Here is a 16,704-nt window from a genome sequence, read left to right as displayed (position 1 = left end):
GAACCTAGGAAGATATGGCCTTGCCATATTGCTCCATGGATATGTGACTGTCATTGTGCGGCTGCCGTATAACAGATGTCAATACCACAGAATCAAGGGAATCGCAGTTTATGCATTTTCATTGCAATTCTTACATATATCCCAAAGTCATGAGCACATCGCCTTGGGGAAAATTCCTGAAAGTACCGAAACAATATTCTAAAAACTAGCAGGACCCATGTAGATGTCTGTGTTTTCACGTTATCCTCAGTCCTAGAATGGGAACCTTCCTTCTCTCCCATTCCCTGGCATCAAGAGCCTTCTTATATTCTGAAATTTCAGTTTTCTGTACACTTTGCGAGCTTCTGTGTATCTAGAATCTTGAGCATGCTTGTTCTCTTTGAGGTTTGCTGTTTTTTCACTGTCAGAATAGATTTTGGAGGTGCAGGGGAGCATTTTCAAGCACGGATGGGCAGGTGACAAATGATGAGGGCATAAGAAAAGCCTGTCTGCTGGACCGGGTCAAAAGCCCATTTATTCCAGCATCTTGTTCTCATGGCGGCCAACCCGATTCTGTTTATCTAATCTATTTAACAGAACTAAATAGCACGTAGTTTAGAATTAAATAAATGTAACGGGATCTGTGTGCCACTTAATCGTCAAAACCTCTAAGCAGTTTATGTAAGATGGACGTGAAAGCCAGATGTCTATTGGGACACCAACAAGGAGGACCTGGTTGATAGCTCAATCGGTAGAGCATGAGACTCTTAACCTCAGAGTTGTGGGTTTGAGCCCCATGTGGGGCAAAGCAGCCTTGTACTGCAGGCGGTTGCCCCACATGACCCTCATGGTCCATATATATATATATATATATATATATATATATATATATATATATACCATCACCTTGCCAACAAAGGTCCGTATAGTTAAAGCTATGGTTTTCCCAGTAGTGATGTATAAGTGAGAGCTGGACCATAAAGAAGGCTGATCGCCGAAGAACGGATGCTTTTGAATTATGGTCCTGGAGGAGACTCTTGAGAGTCCCATGGACTGCAAGAAGATCAAACCTATCCATTCTGAAGGAAATCAGCCCTGAATGCTCACTGGAAGGACAGATCCTGAAGCTGAGGCTCCAATACTTTGGCCACCTCATGAGAAGAAAAGACTCCCTGGAAAAGACTCTGATGTTGGGAAAGATGGAGGGCACAAGGAGAAGGGGACGACAGAGGATGAGATAGTTGGACAGTGTTCTTGAAGCTACCAGCATGAGTTTGACCAAACTGCGGGAGGCAGTGGAAGACAGGAGTGCCTGACATGCTCTGGTCCATGGGGTCACGAAGAGTTGGACACAACTAAACGACTAAACAACAACAAATATATATATACCCCGCCCTCCCCGGCCAGAACCGGGCTTAGGGCAGCTAACAACAGTAAAATTACAATTAAAAATAAAAATAATAAAAAAACAAATTTAAAATACAGGTTAAAATATAATTTAAAATGCAGCCTCATTTTAATAGTAGCCCATAGATCAAAACCATAAGGGGAAGGAAACATAAGGGTCAGACTGAGTCCAAACCAAAGGCCAGTTGGAACAGCTCTGTCTTGCAGGCCCTGCGGAAAGATCTCAAGTCCCGCAGGGCCCTAGTCTCTTGTGACAGAGCGTTCCACCAAGTCAGGGCCAGTACTGAAAAGGCCCTGGCCCTAGTTGAGACCAATCTAACCACCTTGTGACTTGGGACCTCCAAGGTGTTGTCATTTGTGGACCTTAAGGTCCTCCTCGGGGCATACCAGGAGAGGCGGTCCCGTAGGTACATGGGTCCTACGCTGCAAATGGCTTTAAAGGTCAAAACCAGCACTCTTCCACCCCTCAAGTCTATGATTCTATAGGGGAAAAGACCTGAGTGCAACACCACCTCTCGCCACTTGTGATTCTCACCAACGAGCATTGAGGGGTGCATTACCTCTGGCAGTGGAGGTTGAACATAGCCAATAAAGTGGTACCTTGGTTCTCAAACTTAATCCGTTCCAGAAGTCCGTTCCAAAACCAAAGTGTTGCAAAACCAAGGCGCGCTTTCCCATAGAAAGTAATTCAAAATGGATTAATCCGTTCCAGACTTTTAAAAACAACCCCTAAAACAGCCATTTAACATGAATTTTACTATCTAATGGAACCATTGATCCATAAAATGAAAGCAATAAACAATGTACTGCAGTCACAAAATCAATCAATCAATCAGTAGCTGAACTGGGTTCCGCACAGTCACAAAAACAAACAAAAAAAGAGCCACAAAAATAGCAAAAACAGACAGACCAAAATGGAAGTGTGGCACTCAGATCAGGAGCGTAACACTCAAATTGGAAGCGTAACCCTGAAAATGGAGTACTTTCGGCTTCCGAAAAAAGTTCACAGACTGGAACACTTAGTTCCAGGTTTACAGTGTTTGGGTTGCAAGTTGTTTGAGTACCAAGGCATTGGAGAACGAAGGTACCACTATAATGACAAAGTAAGACCCAGTATGTTGCTAAATGATTGGCACATTGATACACTGGGAATCCCATATGTGAGGAACCCTGCAGCCAGTTATTGAGACCTCCACAAGCCTCTCCAGAGGGGCCCTTCTGAGCAGTGTAGGATGAACGCAGGGATCTGCAGGGCACCAAAGGGGAGAGGAAACACTCCTTCCATGTAGTCACTTTTCTTAATTGATCTTCAGTGCCAGAAGATTACGTCACAGTGCCAGCGCTACCATTAGACAGAGTGAGGCAGCCAGCCATTCCTCTCGAGCCCTTCAGCCATTCCCCATTGTTGGAAGGCAGAACTGTGTGTGCTATATGACCTGCCCTGAACTCCCACAGCTGCCCTTGGGTGTTTTAGAGGCAGAGGAGGGTTTGGGGCAGCTCAACTGGTCCCACGGCACTGGGCGCTGAGCTGAGGTTGGCGCTGCAGAGCATCATAATTATGACATAGTGCATGCACAGAATGGAAGGCAAGAGGTGGGGGAGTGTCGGAGCTTCCATACGACCGAGCTGTAATAGCTCTCCTCCTTGTCGTATCTTCGGAATCCTTTGTAAAGGAATTCTTCCTTTTGTTTGTCCTCAATGTCCCAAAATTCAGGAGCAAAAGAAGGACATTGCATGAGGAAGCACTACGGACTTGCACCCTTCAACTTGTCTGGTCCTTCTGTGCGGCATGAAATACAGATGTTATACTCTAATTATGGGCCGCAGTTATGTCCCAAAGCAGCCTTCTTCAAAGTTCTAGGTGTTTTGCCTGTCCTTTGAAGGATGAGGCTTCTGAACATTATTTGTGATGACCATAAGGGATTCTAAGATTTTCAGATATGCTCCCAGCCTTAGAAGATTGGGAACTATATATCGAGCTACTCTGTGCTCTTCAGAGGAAACAGCTGAGATTAAGAGAGGTTGAATGATTTTTTCCTGTGACCAGGAAAAAAATACACGTGCAGCCAAAATAAATTTGGTAGAAAATCCTTTTTTATATATAGAGTTACAGCTCAAGCCGTATTCTAGCCCCAGCTACCGACCGCAGGAAAGCAAATTAAGCATTTAATTTTTTCATGTTAATAGGACTAATTGGATTAACTATGCAAGCTGGAAATGGATGAGTGCAGGTATCTGGGCAATTAGTTCAATATTAATTGTAGCCAATAGAGAGTCAAGTGTTTTCAATCCTGCACGAGTTATTTCGCAAGGCAAACAGCACCCTGGGTTTATAGACTTGTCTGGCAGAGGTTAAGCTCATGTTGTTTCAGTCATGAAAGAGTCCCTGACCACTGTGAGCCATCAGCAAATGATGGGATTTGGCTGTGTGTGTTGATTCGTCCCTAGATTGTAATTGCACAATGAGCCACAAACTGATGAAGTGTAGCAGTGCAGTGCATTGGCCAGATGACGGTTATTACTCTGGGTCCTCCTCTCTGCACAGCCCAGATCAAATTCTTGATTGAAGGCACAGATAGATAGAGGGAGCATATTGGGTTATGTATGAAAGCCTAGAAGCTGTACAGACTTTTGTGGCTTAGGAGCAAAGACAGCACAACTGGTAGCAAGCACAATGTTGAAAACTGGTGTGTGTAGCAAATAGATGCACAAATTGGGAAAGACATGCAGCACACACTTCGGGGATGGAACCGAAGGCTGCGCAAGTCACACGCTTTTCATGTTTTGAGATTGCTGGGGGAGCCTTTGTGCTAAACTCCATCTGTGCATCTTGTTAGGCTGATTGGAGCATGGAGCCCAGCCATGTCGTCGTGCTCCCAAACATTTTAAAATTTCCTCCGGAAGAAGGGCACCCTTCCAATGCAGGTTTGGGCAACTAGCTAAGATGCTTAGTGTTGCTGTTGCTGCTGTTAATATGACTTGGGATGGGACATGATGAGGGTGGATGGCCAGCTATTTTTGTTGATTAATTTGATCCAAAAAATGCTTTCTTTGAAGGGTGGAGAGTAAATTAACTCATCCATTGTTATGTGCTTGTTTATTTTGAACCTATATCTCAGGCAGAATCAATTAGGGCTCCTGGGGAAATTACTGTTTTGCCTGATGGGGCTTGTCCTGTGAGTTTTGGCAAGGTTCAGCCATGTTTTTTAATGTCTGTACGAAGCCATGTGGATAGGTCTGCCAGAGATTTAGGGTAGAGTATGTGGGTTGAGCTCAGCTCTGTTTCCCCATTTCAGGGGAACCACGGGAGTAGTAAAAAGATCTGTACAGGTGCCTAGAGATGGTGATAGTCTGGAAGAAGGTGAATAAGCTGAAGCTCAAACCCAACAAGAGGGAGATATTCATTATGGGGACCCAACTGATCTGGAAACTTACAGTTCTGTGCAAGATGGGATGGGAGTCGCACATCTCTTGGAGGTGCAAGATTTAGGGGGTATTTTCTGATCTTGCAGAGATCTTAGAATCTCATATCGTAGTCATGGCAAAGCGTTTACACTGGTCTACCAGCTGTGATCATTGCTAGGCAATGAAAACCTGGCCTGTGTGATTTATGCTTTGGTAACTTTTATATAAAAGGTACAGGGATCTAGCATTGTTTTTGAAGACTGTCCAGAAACTTGGAAATGTGACAGCCTAATTCGCTGATGGGAACCCACTCTATTGATATTAAAATAAACTGGCTCAAGAGTTGGTTGTTGCTACAATTCAGATGAATAACTTTAAATGCTGACTGTTCAAGCCATAAATCACCCTTCCCTCCACTCCCTCTAGAAGCTAGTGAGATGCTTCTGACTCCATTGAACTTAGTAGGGTGATTCTGAATAAAGAGGTAACAGAATTCTGTGGCTCAGTTCAGATGTTACACTAAACCGTAGTTTAGCATTATGAGAACAAGCCACAGCAAACATAGATTCCCCCTTCGCATCAAATATCACCACCAAGAGGAATCTGGAAGCTTTTGCTTTCGGTTAAGGTTAACCACAGCTTGTTCTCTGAACCTGATGAACTCTGCTTAATCTTAACTACAGTTCGTTTGAAGCGACTTTACTGCAAAATGCAGGTTGTGAAGCTTACTTCTTTTAACACAACTTAGTTAGCATTAACCGTAGTTTAAGGTTTGGATGAAACACTGTGTCGTAGTCAGACTTTCAGACTGTTGCTCACAGTTGTGAAGAAGTTGGAGATGGGGGTGAGGAGCAGATAAGCCCCAGGCTCGCTGCAGCTTGTTTTTGTCATACTAAACTACGGTGTAGCATAACGTTATAACACATTTGTGTGTATTCCAAGCATCATGAACTTGGGGAAAGTTTGGTAGGAGTAGACACCATGGTCCTCCTCCAGATTTTGGTGAACCAATCAGGGGGGGACTCTAAAGACCAAAGCAGCTTATTTGGTGGATCAAGTGATTCGTGAGGCTTCCATAAATACTACACAGGTTTGCTCAGTGAAGGTTGGTGACCTTCTGAACAACCAAAATACATGGTTGTTGTTTTTTTTAAAAAATGTTTTTATAAACATGCTTGAGCTTGTGGAAAGGATCACATGAAACCCACCACAGCTTTCTAAGAGACCAACGGAAGCATGTTGTGAAGCAAAAGTAATCCCCCCCAAAAAAAATTATTAGGAATGCTTCAGAAATTCAGTCATTGCCAATCCCAGTATAAACTGAAACAATCTACAGCTCCTGTAAATATGTCTTGATCCAAATTTAGTTATCTCCCAACTTTCTGAACATTCTGACAGAGATCTCAGCTGAAAAAAATCTAGAGAACTACGTTTTAAAATGTGTATGTTGAGATAAAATATGTTTAAATATAGTATTGAAATGTGCATTTTGTGCATTTTTAAATGTACAGATTAATGCAAAGAGAGAGAGGAGGGAATAGATATTTGGGGTGAAATATGCAGAAGTGATACAGACAAGAAACAGGCCACTTTTTGCACCCCTAACCCTTATTTTGCCAAATGAATATTTCTCAGCAAGCGCCCAGGGAACAGTGTATGGAAAGCGGGGGTGAAATAGCGTGGGGGAGCCTTATCAGTTTGCAGCTACTGCAGTTTGCTTGCAGTACTGATGAATAATGTCAAATCTGAGTTAAGATACCATTTCAATTGAGATGACAAGTGTAATAGATGCGTCTCTAAATCTGCACAGTGACAAGTTCTTGTGCTTCTTTCTGATCCAGTCTGCAAGGAGGAAATTGCTTTGAGAAAACCTTTCTCCAGTCAAACACTGATCTATTCTGGACAGCTGGCAGGCAGTCTCACAGAAAAATAGTGAAAGTTCACTCACTTTAGGATTTACTAGCAATCTGTGACATTCCAAAAGTAGAGTTGATTAATCTGGATCAATAATCCCGGCTACTAAAAGAGAGCCCTGATAGAAAGATTGGCTGCATTATATATATGTCACATGTTTTTAGCATCTTTACGTATGTGTTTGCATCTTAGGCCTGCTCTGTTCGGAGGGCTTGTGTCAGGTTATAATGCTTAAGAAAGCTAAGTAAATAAATAAATGCAATATTCATGTGGCATAAAAGAGGGGAAAGGTGCGCAATATGAAAATAATAACAGAACAAGACAAGTTGCAACGTGATCACAGTGCTGGTTGCGGACAAATTAAGAGTAATGATGCTCCACCAGGAAAGCCTGAGTGAATAAAAAGGGCTGTGACTCACGAGGAAAGATTGTAGGTGCCTGGTGCGTTTCGAGAGGGACTTCCAAAGAACTGCTATCACCAGTTGGCGAAGAGTACAGGTAAAGGTAAAGGTAAAGGTAAAGGGACCCCTGACCATTAGGTCCAGTCATGGACAACTCTGGGGTTGCAGTGCTCATCTCGCTTTACTGGCCGAGGGAGCCGGCGTACAGCTTCCGGGTCATGTGGCCAGCAGGATTAGCCACTTCTGGTGAACCAGAGCAGCGCACGGAAAGGCCGTTTACCTTCCTGCCGGAGCGATTCCTATTTATCTACTTGCACTTTGAATTGCTTTCAAACTGCTAGGTTGGCAGGAGCAGGGACCAAGCAACGGGAGCTCACCCTGTCGTGGGGATTTGAACCGCTGACCTTCTGATCGGCAAGTCCTAGGCTCTGTGGTTTAACCCACAGTGCCACCCACGTTCCTTCCTGGCAAAGAGTAGGGGTAGGGAAACTGAGGGCCAAATGCAGGCTTCTCTGACTAGCCCTCACGACTCTCTCAGGCAAAGTCCCCTCTCTAGGCTACACCCCACTCTAACAACTCCCTGTGAGGGATTGCGTCCCTCAGACTGAAAATGTCTCCCTGCCCCAATATGGAGACATCTGGTTGGCTGCTGTGAGAACAGGATACTGGAATGAATGGACCACTAGCCTGATCTATCAGGCTCTTCTTACTTTCTTACCCCCATATCTCTATATTCTCTTCCCAGGCATTTTTGTTTTCATTCTGAAAACTGGATGCTTTGAGCCTAAAGGCCTTTGATTGACGAAATGGCACAGAATTCCAGCTTTCCCCAACCTGGTGCCCACCAGATGTTTTGGGCTATAACTCCCATTATCCCTTGCCATGAAGATGCTGATGGGACCTGTAGTCCAAACATCTGGAGGACATCAGTTTGGGGAAAACTGGTCTATTTTGTGCAACACAACGCTGAACCACTTGTTCCGAAACTTGATGCTTTGGAGGAAAGCATGAAGTGATGTAGACATTCTGGTGCCTAATGTGTGTGAGTAGGAAGATATTTGTTAATTCTTGCAGTTTGCACGTTGAAGCATGAGATTTGATTAGCCATATCTTAATGTGCATGACGGTAAATGTTATTAATGGGCGGAAAGCTGCCAGGCTGCCCGCCTTATCTTCAGTGACCGCTTGGCATTATGACTATTTACGCAGTATTATTATTATTATTATTATTATTATTATTATTATTATTATTTAGATTTATGCCCTACCCTAGTTTGCAGGCTCAAGGTTTTAAAAAGCACTCTACCCTTGGCATTTGCCCTCATCCTTAAGATGCATTTTTTAAAATCTCATCTAACTTGGGTCTTCTTACCCTGTTAGAAGAAAGCAAAAATAGAGGATTGACTGATTGATTTTTACTACATAATAAAATAAAATAAAATAAAAAAGGAAGCACATAAATTACATGCGTCAACAGAAGTTCAGTAGGGAAGTTTGCAAAATATATTTTCACTGTATTTGCATATTCTTAAAAACTGGGAGTAATCTAAGATTGAACCAAATAAGGCACACACACACACACACTGTGTGAATTTGGGGGAATCCTTTCAGTTTTGAAGGTGGGGAGGAACATATTAACAACAATTTGATGTTAGCAGCATGGTTACCTCGAGAGCACCAAGCTCCATTTTAATTGTGCATCTGGAAATTGCCGATGTACCATTGAATCCGGCCTGCAAAACAGTGACAGTCTGGAGTCACCCTCAGTTGTTACTGAGCAGAAAATGCAATGGATGCATAAACTGTACCTTAATGATTCGCTATTGTTTTGCATGTTGCTAAAGCTTTTCTGGCCTTCTGTAGGCCAGCTCAGCATATACTAAGAAAGCTAGTGGGGAGAGCAGAACTACAAGCCATACAAGACATGGGGTTACTGCCAAAAGCAGTAAGATTCAGTTAGATGTACCTGTATCATGGCTCCATCCCTATACCGTATCATTGGCTGCCACTGGCAGAAGGCAGGGGCTGGGGCAACAGCACAGGTAAGACTAAACATAGGAAGAACATGGGGAATTTATTTATACCTAGTCAGGACACTGGCCCAGCTGGCTCAGTATTCCCTACTCTGTCTGGCAGGGGCTTTCTGAGGTTTTAGGCAGGAGTCTTTCCTAGCCCTATCTGAAGATGCCGAGGTTTGAACCTGAGATCTGTTCCATCAGATGTTATGAAGAGCTCAGAGGGATCACAGGTTAGTGCTGTCATCTTGAGTAGCAGGCCTGTGCCCCAGTATTTTGTGTAATTTTGCCATGGAGCGAAATTCCTAGGCAAACGGAAAAAATCCCCTGCAAATAGCTGGAGTAACTATTTCCTCAACAAATTACTCCCTCCTTAATGCTTTCTTTCCTCTTTTAAAGTTGTGTCCCACATGTTGATTCTCCTTCATAGGAAAATTATAACATGGGCTGGAGCTGCCAGAGCAAATCTCAGGCTACAGCTGCCCCCTGTCAGGAAGATGTGCCCCACGCTGCTTCCTGGAGCTAGGCATACGTACCTTCAGTCTGGCTTGCATGTTGCAGAATACCGTGTGGAAGAGCTTGTGATGGGTCACTTCTGTGTTTTTTTTAAAATAATATTTATTGATTTTTCCAATAACATAACACCAAAACAAAAACAGAATCCACAAGAAACAGAAAAAGAGAAGAGAATATAAAATAATAAAAAGAGGGGGGAAAATAAAAAGAACCCAAAAAAGTGACCCTCTTCCCCACCCCCCAACACAAAAATTCCCAAAAGCAAACACAAAAACACCCAAACAATGCAAAGTTTCAAATTCCTTCTTTTTTAACTTGTTTCCTCGACTTCCTCCCACCTCCCTCTTTGTATACCAGTTTTTAATCTAATTGGCAAATTCCATCCAGCTTTTGCTGCTTTTTCACTTATTTACCTTTACCCCTTTTAAAAAGAAAGATAATAATAGGGAAAAAAAATTAACATTAAATCTTCTAATCTTAAACCCTATAATAATATACCCTTATATTCTAATGTTTCATCTTCCTTATCTTAATCCCTGGAACCAAATAAATTCCTTCCATCATCCCCCAAAAATACTTATTCAAATCATATTATATCAAAATTTACTTAAAAATTTCCAAATTATCCCACCATCTCTTCCCCCCGGTTTCGGGTACTGCCAGTCCTTTTTACATGATGGGTCACTTCTGCATGCAGTGGCCACCAGCAATGTCCACTGTTACCATGATCATTCTCAACATGATTGTGGCAACCTGCACTCATAGCTGTCAACTTACAGATTTGAAAATAAGGCACCAGCAGCCAAAATAAGGGATTTTAGTCAACCAGCTCCCAACCCAGAGGCAGAAAGCCTAGCCAGCCCAGCAGCCAAACAAAGCCCAAGCGGTGGTTCCCACAGCGCAGCAAACCGGCAAAGGGGGTGCAGCAAGGAAAACCACCGTCACCTCTCCGCTGGGAAGCGCTGAGCAAAGGCGAGTCCCCAGGCAACGCGGCCGATTTGATCGGCACAAGGCATGCAAGCTCCACCCCCCAGTCGTTCTTAGACTCCTTATTGGGTGAGCAATGCAGCCAAGCAACACAGTTGGAGCCTCCCTCCTCCCTGGCCGGCAGGGAGGGAGGGAGAGGAGCTGCTTCCTTTGAAACCCGGGAAATTTAAGGGACATCATCAATAAGGGACAGCAGTGGGAAACGGCACTGGGATAAGGAAATTTCCTGCCATATAAGGGATGGTTGACAGCTATGCCTGCACGGTGAGCCACGGCACTTGTTGTGGCCACAGTGTGAGGCAGCTTTTACATGGACAACATTTCAAGTTGGAACATGTATACCAGCTCTCAAATGTTCCCTGATCAGTATGTGGAATGTGGCTTTTTGTCAGAAGTTGTAACCAGTCAGTTTGCTTCTCTCCAATGTTGTTTCCTTTCCAGTAAATCATTTAATTGTCTCCACACATGCGCCTCCTCTGCCCCATATACTTCCACATGCTGCTGTTGTCTTCCTCCATGTACTCATCACTTCCTTCCTTGAATAAAGGGAATACTAATCCCCATGCTCTTGAGAAGACTTGGGATGGAGAGATTATTTACACCTTCTGCCTGTTGGAAAACCGGGGCATGGGGCTGCAGAGTAGATGAGCAGAAATGTGGTTTTCCTTGAGCGGCCTTTGGTGGGTGATTGCGCCCTACCGTCAATGGTACAAAGGCTGCTGATCAGAGCCATTGCTCTAAGGAAACCATACAGAACTGTACTTGTTTCTGGAGAGGAACGAACAGAGGGGGCAAGCCCACATAAGAGTCTGCAGTGCCTAGCTGTGTCATAAGTGCCAAGGAGCAGAGAGCAGGAGCAGCCCTCAAGAATTGGGAAGGGGAAAGCCTGGGAAGATGGGGAAATAGTGGACAATTTGCTTGGATAACTTTGGAGCTGCTGCATCAAAGCCTTTACCTTGTGTAATGACTTTGCTGCAGCTGAGAGAATGAAGATGGGTAACCCTTATTTATCTGCTTATAATGAGTAATGTTTTAAAGATAGATGATTTTGAGACTGATGGTAAATTTGGACCTCTTTAATTTTAGTGCACAGCCTCAATATGGAGTCTAGCCGAGGTACTGTAGACCATTTACCATTTTACTACTACACCTATTTGTCTAGAATTATGTATAGAAAGTTGTTAATTTGTTTGAATATTTTTAATTGTGCCCCAAAATGTTTCCTGGATTATACCTGCAGAAACCTGTCATGTGTCTAAACAGTTAAAGTATCACCAGCTGATCGGCTGTATCAGAAAAAATACATAATCTCTTAGTACATAATTTTAATATTCAAATTTGATGATAGTACTAAGCTATGCCATTTATTCCTACATGAATATTGTCCTCCCTGGTGCTGAGGACTTTAATGTTTGCCATAAAATGCTGTGTGTGATGTTAAAATGCATTGATAGAATTTAATCAGACAATGTCATAATAGCTTTGAGTTCAAGCAAACATTGCTTCCTCTGTGATCCAGTGTGGGTACAATACTGCAAACCATAGTTTACAAATGGAGAGCCAATCTCAGCAATGCATACACCTCTCCCACTTTCCAGGGGGAAAATCCACTCCTCCCTTCCGTTTCCTTGTTTTACCTTAACCACTGCTTAGTGCCATGTATGGGAGCCCCTCTTTTGACCAGAATTTGAAACCATGGTTTGAAATAGCTTTGCAAACCCTGGTCAAAAAGACACCTTGTTAAGCTTGGCCATGGTTGGTTGGTTGGTTGGTTGGTTATTGATTGATTGATTGATTGATTGATTGATTGATTGTAGTGTTTATACACTGCCAACTCATGTAAAATGTCAAGGCACTCCAGTGGACCAAAGAGGAAGGGCACATACCTGACACTGGCTCTAATATGCAAGCTATGGTTTGCAAGGTGGCAGAACTGCATTTGCACCAGACCATTATGCTGTTCAATTAAAATGTTAATGTCTTCCTGACTTGATATTCTTTCCAGGTAGATGCAAACAGAAACAAAACTAAAACCAGCGATATTTCAGATTCACATATTGCTTTCCATAAAACAGTCTGTTTGACTGTAAAATATATTCTTCGTTTTGCTGATTGACCACGGGGGCAAGAATATTGAAACTTTAAAAAATAGTCTTGGTTTGCTGTAACTTTCATGCCTCAGGTCTATAATGAAAATGTGCTTCAGCCTTTGTCTGTGTATTTAGATTTGCTTCATTTGGAAACCTTTTAAGTTGTAGCGGTAGTAATAATAATGATGATGATGTTTGGATGAAATTGAGTGGAACATGCTGTTATTTTTTTTCCAAAACAAAAAGAAAACCCAAGTTTCCAAACAATGCTAGGCTAAAAAAAAAAAGCTTAAAAAATCAATGTACTTTTAAAGTCATTAGAGATCACAGGCAAAATGAGGCTAAGCTATGATAGCTAAGCTTTTAGTATGTCTCAGTATTGCTGTGAAATCACCTTGAATCTGCACTATTTCGCATTCGCTTTTTGTGGGAGGCACCTTTGGAGAATGTAAGAACAAATGCAAATTTCCAATGACATTTTTATTAGTTAGAACTAAGGCAGACATGTAAATAGGTTCGCAGACATTTACTGGCCTGCAAAATCTTTTCCTAGGCTGCTGGCAGAAGTCGGATGGAGATTTCTGCCCTCTTGCAGCAATCCACTGCTTTTCTATGCTGGGAAGAGAGGAAGTGGCACAATGCTAAATCTCTTTCACCCCCTCGCTCACTTGCCTCCATGAAATCCTATACACTCGCCTGCATGCAATTTCTTCTATCCTGTGTCTACCAAATTATTGCTTAAATACAAGGCTAAGTGAAAAGTGAAAACCAGCTGAGCAGCATTAAAATCGATCTCCACAATTTACCAAATTCTGTCCCACCAAGGCCTGTCATTCCGCTGTTGTCTTTTCCTCCATCTAGGTCATGGGCATGATGCTCTTTCATGGCACATGTTTTCAAGTATGGAGCGCAATGTTCACTTTAAAATACCTTATTCCAAGGCATCAAAGTTGCACCAACCCTCTTTGCTTCTGAGGAAAGTTATCTCTGTTTGGGGTGGGGTTGGGCGGTTAATTCACCCAGTGCCTCTTTCAAATGTTTGGTGCACTGATCTCTTCTGCAATCTGAACAAGTGAAATTTGCAGCAAGCAGTTGTTAGGTAGCCATTGACGGTGCACACCCAAGGCAACTGCCCAACAGTGGGAGTCTAGATGTTTGCAATGTCAGTCATAGGATAGTTATCAGTTGTCACATGAAAGCTGGCGACTGAACATGTGAAAATGTTCTTTGTTAGGAGTTAGGAATAAAGCTACACTATATTCCGAAGTGGGACGCAGGTGGCACTGTGGGTTAAACCACTGAGCCTAGGACTTGCTGATCAGAAGGTTGGCGGTTCGAATCCCCGTGACGGGGTGAGCTCCCGTTGCTTGGTCCCTGCTCCTGCCAACCTAGCAGTTCGAAAGCACATCAAAGTGCAAGTAGATAAATAGGTACCGCTCCGGCGGGAAGGTAAATGGCATTTCCGTGCACTGCTCTGGTTTGCCAGAAGCGGCTTAGTCATGCTGGCCACATGACCCGGAAGCTGTACACCGGCTCCCTCGGCCAATAAAGCGAGATGAGTGCCGCAACCCCAGAGTAGGCCACGACTGGACCTAATGGTCAGGGGTCCCTTTACTTTACCTTTATATTCCAAAGTTGGTCTTTATAAGACCTCCCAAAATATTTCTAGCATTAACACAGCAACAGATCCAAACAAACTTCAGTCTCTACATAACATCTATGTGATCTTGTCCCTGAAAATGACATTATACCATCAGGATGCCTGAAGTCAAATCATCTAGGCAGCCAAGAGATGTAGAATAGGTCTATTAACATTTATCTAGGGTTTTAGAATTGCACTTTTCCCTTCAAATGTAGCACATTGAATGCATCCACACAAATTACTGGAAAATAAATGCATTGACAAACATCCTCATTAATGGGGTTCACATGAATCCACTTACACCTTGAAAAGACGTGCTTAGTGATCAAGGCTTTGCGCTGGCTAGCCCTCCCCAGCCAAGCTCCCTGTGGCTTCACAGCAGCGGTACAGTGGCCCTGTGCATGAATCAATGCCTCTATGCAAGGGAGAATGCTGGGCCAATCAGGATACCTCTTTGTGTGGAGGAACCCTAACCACATGGTTTGGATTTCCAAAGTGATATGCAAACTGAAACACAGCTATCCTGCACAGCTTACACCTTTCCCCATTTTGTGATGTGGGTCTCCAACCAAATTATGTTTACAGAGATATGTGCATTTAAAAAAACCATATGTTAGTGGGGGTGGGGAAGCATATACACCCTTGTGCAAACTAATTGAAACAAACAATGTAGTTTATTGTACAAAACTCACATTCATTAGTAACGGATATGACCTCCACTATTTTTAAGCAGCACTTGAACACAGTTTGGCATGGAGTCTACTAGTTTTGAACAGTCACTGTTGATTTTTGGATCCCTGTACCACACTGGAATCAGCCCCTGAATGAGCTTCTCCATAGTCGTAGAGTCTGCAACACAGAGGTGACTTTAGCATATAGCCCACAAGTTCTCAATGGGATCTATGTCCAGGGAGTTCCCTGGCCAATCAAGTACCTGTATTTTCTGTTCTGTCATGAATTTCTTCACCGCTTTCGATGTGTGAAAGGGGGCTAGGTCCTGCTGCAATATCCCAGTACCGTCAGGATACCTCTTTTCCGGATCTGGAATAACACTCTTTTGTAGAACCTCAAAATATTGTGGCGAGCGCATCATTCCTTCTATTGGCTGCAGGCTTCCGACACCACAATGATCAACTGACTTTTTGTGTTTGTTTTGAGTACAGATAGAAAACATGATTTGTTTCAATTAATTTGCACAAGGGTGTAAAATGCATTATACATTGAAGAAAATCGCCTGCAAGAATGTGTGCATCGGGCAAAACTGTGCAAAAAAAAAAGATGTGTATATTGGGAGGAGTTGGCGCTGAAACCCTGGCAAATTTTCATGCAGGGTTTGTTAAAAACCAGCAAACCAATGTGGAAATTTGGAGAACTAAACTGAAGACTGGGGAAAATGAAAAACAGAGAGAAACCAAAGTACACAGGGTTGCCCATGCCTAGTACAAATGTAGGACCCTTCACACTTCCAGCCCATTTGTATATGCCCCTCACTGTTTTAACGCTGTTCAGCATCCTTTCGTTTTCCTGGCTTCTGCTTCTCAATACCATTTTCCTCCTTTTTTTGTCCTCCCTGTCCTCAGCTTCATTTCACCTACGCAAAGGGTGGGAAACCTTTGGCCTTGGCAGAGCAGGCAAGGGCCCCGGGCCCAGTTCTGAAGCCTTCTTGGCAAGTTCAAGCCACTGGAAAGAATGGTCTGCTCCTGTCCTAGCAGAAGGAGGAAGGAAAGAAGGAATGATAGAAAGGGATGCCACAGAGAAAGAGAGAGATGGGCGCAGCAGAAAATAGAGAGACCCAATTTGGGCTCTGGCCCTTCCTACTACCAGCATGTGAACCCAGACAGAATGCAACCCTCAAGGGGGTGGGGAGAGAAGCAAAAGGTTCCCCAACCCTGACCTGTACAGTAGTACCTCTGGTTACGTACTTTATTCGTCCGTTCTTCACCCGAAACCGTTCTTAACCTGAGGTACCACTTTAGCTAATGGGGCCTCCCGCCGCGCCGCCAGCGCACAATTTCTGTTCTCATCCTGAGGTAAAGTTCTTAACCCGAGGTACTACTTCCAGGTTAGCGGAGTCTGTAACCCGGGGTGTTTGTAACCTGAGGTACCACTGTACTGTCATTTAACACAATTGTCTTTCGCAACCCACATGATTTTGTTTCCACACGTTTGTGAAATCATCTCATCCAATGCAGTGCCATGATGTTGTCAGTGGTATCATAATACCATATGCAAAAAAAAAAAAAAAAAAATGGCAGCATGGAAAGTGGAGGCCAAGGAAGTATGAGCCAAGAGTTAGGGAAAGAGTGGCAAGATGAGTAGCCATCGAAGCAAAACACTGTAAATGAAAG

The 16,704-nt window shown here is 43.3% G+C and overlaps 2 protein-coding genes across 52 annotated transcripts in view; one reads left to right on the top strand and one right to left on the bottom strand.

Moving 5' to 3' along the window:
- The window catches only part of LOC310659256 (uncharacterized protein), a 516,050-nt gene that overhangs the window by 420,626 nt on the left and 78,720 nt on the right, over nt 1-16,704 (bottom strand). The window lies entirely within an intron of this gene.
- Nucleotides 1-16,704, top strand: part of CELF2 (CUGBP Elav-like family member 2) — a 523,411-nt gene that overhangs the window by 450,149 nt on the left and 56,558 nt on the right. For 26 of the 50 annotated variants that reach the window (XM_083402120.1, XM_083402105.1, XM_083402096.1 and 23 more), the window contains one exon: nt 11,711-11,740. The exons of the other annotated variants lie outside the window; for them this stretch is intronic. In XM_083402120.1, the coding sequence (XP_083258246.1) occupies nt 11,711-11,740 (30 nt within the window). The remainder of the gene's footprint in view (nt 1-11,710; nt 11,741-16,704) is intronic. 50 annotated transcript variants of the gene reach the window in all.

The sequence above is a fragment of the Podarcis tiliguerta genome (genome assembly GCF_965153285.1).
Source record: "Podarcis tiliguerta genome assembly, chromosome: 10".
In the NCBI taxonomy this organism is placed as follows: domain Eukaryota; kingdom Metazoa; phylum Chordata; class Lepidosauria; order Squamata; family Lacertidae; genus Podarcis; species Podarcis tiliguerta.
Note: the sequence above shows the minus strand (reverse complement) of the source record. Positions and strands in the feature narration are given on the sequence as shown.